This window comes from Arvicanthis niloticus, chromosome 10, assembly GCF_011762505.2.
Source record: "Arvicanthis niloticus isolate mArvNil1 chromosome 10, mArvNil1.pat.X, whole genome shotgun sequence".
NCBI classification, from domain to species: domain Eukaryota; kingdom Metazoa; phylum Chordata; class Mammalia; order Rodentia; family Muridae; genus Arvicanthis; species Arvicanthis niloticus.
The window spans coordinates 20,198,508-20,205,783 of NC_047667.1; the positions used below are offsets into that span (position 1 = coordinate 20,198,508).

General features: G+C 46.5%; 1 protein-coding gene across 2 annotated transcripts; it reads left to right on the forward strand.

The window, feature by feature from the left end:
- Positions 1 to 1,739: 1,739 nt before the first annotated feature.
- Positions 1,740 to 6,154, forward strand: Il10 (interleukin 10). 2 transcript variants are annotated; one of them, XM_034513552.2, is made up of 5 exons: positions 1,740 to 1,979; positions 2,850 to 2,909; positions 3,184 to 3,336; positions 4,255 to 4,320; positions 5,345 to 6,154. In XM_034513552.2, exons 1-5 carry the CDS (start codon positions 1,815 to 1,817, stop codon positions 5,435 to 5,437), a joined length of 537 nt encoding a protein of 178 aa, XP_034369443.1. In that variant the 5' UTR covers positions 1,740 to 1,814; the 3' UTR covers positions 5,438 to 6,154. The 2 variants fall into 2 exon arrangements, with proteins under 2 accessions (XP_034369443.1, XP_076797233.1); XM_076941118.1 differs by lacking the exon at positions 1,740 to 1,979 and adding an exon at positions 2,238 to 2,349.
- Positions 6,155 to 7,276: the final 1,122 nt, after the last annotated feature.

The following is a 7,276-nucleotide window of genomic DNA, read 5'->3' on the forward strand; positions in this document are numbered from 1 at the left end:
ATTTATATTAGTATATGCTCAGATACTATTAAGATACTAACATATAAATATGATATATCTATATTCATATGAATTATATGCCATAGTTAAGCACATGCTAATAAATTAATGTTTTATGTTACTATGTTATGAAATGTTTTATGTTACTATGTTATGAAATAGTTTGATGTACACGTGTGAAAGGAAATTATAGACAAAGAAATAATTACAGGAAGACATAAGTGGTGCTGCCTCTCCTGCTGACTTGTTCTCTCACCCTCTGCTTCCTGGTGCTTCATCTTCTAGCCCTGGATCAAGCTCACAGAACTGCCCAGTGCCAGTCCCAAGGACAGCTGGTACCTTCTATAGGCCAGATTCTGTGCTGGGGGGGCCAGGCACATAAAGCTAAACACACTATGCTCAGGGAGCTTATAGCTGCTCAGAAAGACAAAAAAAATGCAGGGAAGCAGCAAAGGGGATTGTGGCTGCCACTGTGCAGTAAGTACAGGTCACAGTCAGGAGAGAGGGCAGTGAGGATCCCTGTTGTCTGGCTCTTGAACCTTCTCTGGGGTTCAGATCCCTGGTCTACAGCACTGTGTCCACACCTAAAACATCAGCTTAGAGAAGCAGTTGCTTCTGCTGGTAGAAACAGACATCCCAAAAAACCCAGAAGTCAAAAGGGAAGGAGAAAGTGAAAGGGAAGGAGGATGATTGGTCCCTTGCTCTGTGCTTGCTGCTGGTAGAACTCAGCCTGGAATTGACCAGAGCAGCAGTTCTTCAGTCAACTCCACTCCAACGTCTAGAAATTTCTTTTCCTGTTGAAGGAAGAGTGTTGGGAGGAGAAGCCAGAGCCCTTGGTTGTGGTCTGCCAGCTACCACATCAGATAAGATTAGATAAGCCCAAGATCCTGGTCCACCAGCTCTGGTGTGGTAACCCTCTCTAATAGGGCAGGCTCAGAACCCTGTACCAACAGAGATTCTTCATACTGATGCAGAAAGGAGAGCCCTGGGGTGTATCCTCCACACGGGTCTATTTTATTTAAGCAAACAGCCCCTGACAGCATAGACCAAGCTTCCTAGAAGCCTGAGCTCCTCCTAACTTCCCATGCTGGGATCCAAGGATCTCAATGAAACACCAGAGAAGGCACTGGAACTCTCCTCTGACCATCTGTCCCACAGCAAACATACCTATTCAAGGGATAGTCTTGAACCCATGATGGAAAAACCAAAGAGAGTGAGCTTTAAGGATAACCAGCCCTCTCAGGTTTTCTTTGGGTAACTGAGTGCTAAGGTGACTTCCTAGTCAGCAAGAATGTCGGACATTCAACCCAGGTTGAGTGGAGGAAACAATGCTTTCTCAATCCTAACATGTTCTGGAATGCCCATGTATCCACGTCATTGTGGCCTACGAGCGTGCGTGAATGGAACTCAGAGTTGTAGTCCTGTGTGCACAGAACAGCTGTCTGCCTCAGGAAATACAACTTTTAGTATTGAGAAGCTAGAAAAAAAAATTTAAAAAGATAGCCCATACTAAAAATAGCTGTAATGCAGAAGTTCACTCTTACCAGATCTTTTGCGCTTACAATGCAAAAAAGAAAAAGAAAAAAAAAAGGAAAGAAAAAAAAAGAGAGAGAAAGAAAAATTTAAGCTCAAAAAATGCATGGTCTAAAAGAGGGAGGAGTCTAACAAAGACCTTTGCCAGGAAGTTTGTAAATGGAGAGGCCCAGTGAGCCTGAGTATAAAAGGGGGACACAGGACTGGAGGTCTACACTTTAGGGACTTGCTCTTGCACTACCAAAGCCTCAAGGCAGCCTTGGGGAAAACAGAGCTCCAGCATGCCTGGCTCAGCACTGCTATGTTGCCTGCTCTTACTGGCTAGAATGGGGATCAGTAGAGGCCAGTACACCCGGGGTGACAATAACTGCACCCACTTCCCAGTCAGCCAGACCCACATGCTACGAGAGCTGCGAACTGCCTTCAGCCAGGTGAAGACTTTCTTTGTAAGTATGATGCTCGCCTAGCCTTTCCTCCTGGGATTACCTGAAATATGCATTCTGATAGAACTGCAAGAATAGCTCCCCTCTTCCTCCTCCTCCTCCTCCTCCTCCTCCTCCTCCTCCTCCTCCTCTTCCTTCTCTTCCTCCTCCTCCTCCTTCTTCTCCTCCTCTTCCTTCTCTTCTTCCTCCTCCTCCTGAGGCTCCGCTCCTCCTCTATCTCCAGTGTCATGGGTTTTGAGCTAAACTACACCCAGGCACACCCAAAAACCTGACTAGGAGGTGAATGCAGTGTCTCTCCCATGCTTAGGAACTTTGTTAAGTTTCTGATGAGGCTCCACGTTTTGCTGGCTAGGACAAGATTCTGTGGTAGGAGGTACATGCTGTCTCTGCTTAATCTCTAGATCTGGAGGACTGAGGTTTGGGGTTTGGAGGCAGCACCAGACATAGAGAGCTTGCATTACAAGAGTATTTCCCTTCCAGACCTCCTGGAAGTGGTATGGGAGATCCGGAGAAGGCAGAGAGCCATGCCAAGCAGAGGCTCTCCATAAGGAACTCCAGAAAGGAAGGGTTGACATAGGTACTCTAGAAACCTGATCTGACTCATCTGAAAGAAGACCAGGCCTGGGTCAAACTTCTCCCAGTCTGTTAACTTCAGTCAGAAAACTAAAAACAACTGGATGCCAAGAGGAAGGACTTTGATTTGACTCCGGGTTCTAGCACCACCAAATCCTGTTCTTAAAACCCTCCTTTCCATAGTTGCCAGGGCTACATTGCTTACAAATTCAAAACTCTACAAATGGAAAGGTATTCAAATGACATGCATGTTGGGTATTCCCCCCAGTTTTTGTATTCACATTCTTTTTATTCTTCCAGCAAACCAAGGACCAGCTGGACAACATACTGCTAACGGATTCCTTAATGCAGGACTTTAAGGTAAGTGGGTGCTGGGGAGAGATCAAGTGATTAGGGAGGGGAAGCACTGCTTGTTACAGCGAGAGCTGGGTCTGATGCTTCTTCAAAAAGAGAAGTGAGAAGACCTTAACTCAGCGTATTGCCAGCAGTCGAGGGTTATGAAGAGCTCATTCTGTGGTAAAGGGAGAAAATGTAACTAGAGACGGGAGGAGGGTCCCTACAAGACAGTCCATCAACGTTAGTGGCAACAGTTCGTTCCAGTAAGCCACACCCAACCTTTGATCCCTGCTTCTAGGGTTACTTGGGTTGCCAAGCCTTATCAGAAATGATCCAGTTTTACCTGGTAGAAGTGATGCCCCGGGCAGAGAACCAAGGCTCAGAAATCAAGGAGCATTTGAATTCCCTGGGAGAGAAGCTGAAGACCCTCAGGATGCAGCTGCGGCGCTGTGTGAGTAGCGGACCAGTTCTTTCCCCTGGAACCACCCAACAAATACTGTCTCCTACAGCCCAGCCAGGCCACAGGCATCCAGAGACACACACAGACTAGACAGAGGACTAGGTAGATCTAGAGAGACGCCCAGAGTCAGATCTCTCGCCCCCGTCTGTCTCTGAGCGAAAGTGGGAGTGGCTTTGAAACACTCACACGTGAAGATTTGCGCATAGCCTTCCTGTTATTTGTGAGTCATTGTGGGTTATTAGCTACTCCCCTCTCTCTTCATGGGAAGGCTAGGGCTTCAGTCATGGCTCCCTCGCGTCTGGGCTGCCAGCTGAGGCTTCCAAGCACAGGAAAACATTCGCCTCCTCGTCTCATCTTTTGGAAAGCAAATTCAGTGGCACACAGCTGGGCTAATAGGACCCTGGTGTTTCAGAGAGGCCAGAAGACTACTATTCCTAAGCCAGTATCTATGAATAACACACCCAGGGTGTCTATGTCTCTGACTAAAGTGATGCCTTTGTGGCTGTTGTTTTTCTTTCGTCTCTCACTGGGAAATCAGGTGGCATCTACTTGTACAACGGTTCCGGCCCAATGGTTTGGCCCCAGTAGCTGAGACTTTCGCTCCACTCTCAGATACCTAGAAATAGTTCATGGTGGTTGAGATTAGAGATAGACAAGAAGAGACATTAAAAACAGAACAGATATTTTGGGGGCTCTGAGAGACAAAACCCAAGGCCTGAGTTCACACCCACACTTAGCAGACCTTGGGCCCCTACAGAAGTAAATAAGGACCAATCATGGCTGGTCCTTCCTGGGAGCTAAGAGGTGGGCATTGAAGATGAGCAAGGGTATCTCCTCCCTCATGCAACAAGTGCCATAGATACAGGATTCAAGCAAGAATTATCCACTCTTGTCTTTTTCCTTCTTCAGCATCGGTTTCTCCCCTGTGAAAATAAGAGCAAGGCAGTGGAGCAGGTGAAGAACGATTTTAATAAGGTAAGTGGCAAAGAGGGTGCGTGTAACATGACCTCTGTCCACTTAGCAAAGCACAGAAGGTGGGCAGGGCCTATTCTGCACCTGGAGTGTGGGAACTCAGCAAATGGTGTGACCTCCTCTGCCAGTTAGAAAGCCACCACCTCAGTTAACATTTGTTTTCTGCAAAGCGTCTCTGGCAGTTTCTAAATGACTGCTCCACTTTTGCAGGCTTTTGGCTTAGACTGACCAGACAGCCTATGAGCACAGGGTACTAGGTGCTGGGGAGAGTGACATAGGAAACAGAAAGTACAGAAAGTACCTTGTTGGGAAACAGGCTGAACCCACAAGTACAGACAGCAGACATGAATTAATGCACACAGGTACATCATCGGGGCTCAGCCTGGATGCCACCCCCCCCCCCAAATCAGAATGAGCAGGAAGTGGAATTCTTATTTGTCCTGGGGCACTTTCCACCTGGCAAACAAAATGAGGTTTCACACTTCCAACTGCCTGTGAACCTACTGAACCCTAGTTCCCAGAAGCCCTGTAGCCTACATCATCTTTGTGGGCTAGGCAGAGACATCTGGCAGGGCTCCAACCTCAGTGGGCATGAATTCCATGACAGCAGGCCAGAGCAGCAGGGCAAGGACTGCCTACAGACTCAAAGCATAAAAAACATTTCCTTGTTATCTCTATCACTGTCCTGCTTACAAACTGCTTCCTCTAGCATCTTTGCATAACATTCTGCATACACATCATGTGAGCACTGGCCTCTTAAAAAAAAAAAATAGTTGAAAAGGTGCCACTCTCAAGACAGTGCTTTGAGAACTGAATGCTTCCCTTGCTGACTCCTGTCAGTGCTTAAAGTCAGGAGAAGGTACGGGGGAAGGCACAGTCCCTTCCCAAAACAGATGGACAAATCTTTGGGTCCTTCAGCTCCCAACACAAGAAAGCAGAGATCTTTCTACACTCAGGGTCCTTCCCAGTGCAGGGAGCCTCTCAGCCCTCCAATGGGTTCAAACCAGGTGCTTCTCTCCCCACACAGCTCCAAGACAAAGGTGTCTACAAGGCCATGAATGAGTTTGACATCTTCATCAACTGCATAGAAGCATACATGTCAATCAAAATGGAAAACTGAAACCCGAGGGGTGTGTGTTGAGTCTACTGGACGCCAGGATGTAGATGGAGCTCTCTGAATCTGATCCAGGGATCTTAGCTAACGGTAGCAACTCCTTGGAAAACCTCGTTGGTACCTCTCTTCAAAAATATTTATTACCTCTGATACCTCAGTTCCCAGTCTATTTATTCACTGAGCTTCTCTGTGAACTATTTAGAAAGAAGCCCAATATTATAATTTTACAATATTTATTATTTTTAACCTGTGTTGTTTAAGCTGTTTCCATGGGGAACACTTTATAGTATTTGAGTGTTCTAAGGGAAATTATATTATATAATGGGAGGGGATCTTCCTTGGGAAGCAACTGAAGCTTCCATTCTAAGTCTGACCACACTTGGTAGATACAGAGCTGTTTACCGTGGTGTCTTTTCAATCGTTCTCATCCCTGAGTTCAGGGCTCCTGAGAGAGTTTTGAAGACCCTCATGGGTCTTGGGAAGAGAGACCAGGGAGCCTCTTTGATGATTATCCTTGCAACAGCTCAGAGGGTTCCCGGGCTGTCATTCCCCAACCACCTCATTCTTGAAATCTGTGGCCACTTTGTTATTTATAACCACCTAAAATTAGTTCTAATAGAACTCATTATTAACTAGAAGTCAATTCAATTCCTCTGGGAATGGTGTATTGTTTATCTGCTTTTGTAGCAGATTCTAATTTTGAATAAATGGATGTTACTCAAATCACATTGTGGTTCTGTCTGGTTCTGTCTATTGAGTTCTGTCTGCTTTAAAAAAAAAAAAAAAAAATCCTTAAAAATTCCAGAGGGCAGAATCGGTGAATGAATCTTAGACTCCCCGGGAAGGATGCCAGCAACCTCTCCAGGAAGGGGTGGAGCTCAGATCAGATCAGAGGAAAGTCTTGCCTGGCATCAGCACTATTGAGATCTTCAAGCTCAGTCTTTCAATATGTGTCCTGAAACCTTAAAAGGCATTCTACCTTCCAAAGCAAGGAAAAGTGATTCTGCACATACACCACCTACACTAGGCAAGAGACGCCTAATGTGTCAGTGGTTCCTTTGAGCTCCAGAGGTCCTGGGGTGAACTTAGATCTGTCTAGAGGGGACTCTGGGGATTAACACCAAGTCATCACTAGTTCCTAGAACAGGGAAACAGTGCTACTCCATGTCTGGTCACTACTGGCAATCACAATTTAAAACTCCTGCCAAGCCTGCCTCTGGCAGTGCCAGTGACCAAATCCTTTCACATGCTAAGCAAACACCTGCTACTCAACTAAGTTTCCAGCCCTTGACGCTTTGACATAAGTTCCCACTAAAAATTCAGTATAGCCTTGAACTCAGCTCCTCCTGCCTCAGCTGTCCAAGTACTGGGATTCTTCTTCAGACTGAGGTCAGAGGCAACAGAGTTGAGTCAAAAGAGTTGAATATAGGTAAACTGACCTACTCAATAGTTTCCCAAAGGATTCAACCACTCTCCCTGTGCCCTCCCTGAGCCACCAGATAGACTTTAGACTGCCTTCTGGCTGGGGTAGGGGGAGTGGCTGGGGAAGCCCTGCTAAATGTCTCGTGACTTCAAGGATAAGGGGAAATAATGAACTGAGTAACCCTGACATCACACACACACACACACACACACACACACACACACACACACGTGCTGGCCAGGCAGCCCAGGGACAGAGTGGGTGGGAGCTGACAAGCTGTGGTCATTTTTTCAGTAAGACCTGACTCACTTCGGTTAAAGTAACCATCGGAAGGAAGTGGGAAGCATCAAAGCTGAAACTCTGAGATGAAAGGTTGGGGTTAAGAATAGGAGCTAGGGGAAGGGAGGGGGAAGGGGAAAGAG

What these genes read in the sequence shown, in the direction of transcription:
- Il10 (XM_034513552.2), top strand. Translation starts at nt 1,815, where the DNA reads ATGCCTGGCTCAGCACTGCTATGTTGCCTGCTCTTACTGGCTAGAATG. An exon ending in GCCAGGTGAAGACTTTCTTT is followed by an intron (nt 1,980 to 2,849) that starts GTAAGTATGATG and finishes TTATTCTTCCAG; the next exon opens with CAAACCAAGGACCAGCTGGA. An exon ending in TGAAGAACGATTTTAATAAG is followed by an intron (nt 4,321 to 5,344) that starts GTAAGTGGCAAA and finishes CTCCCCACACAG; the next exon opens with CTCCAAGACAAAGGTGTCTA.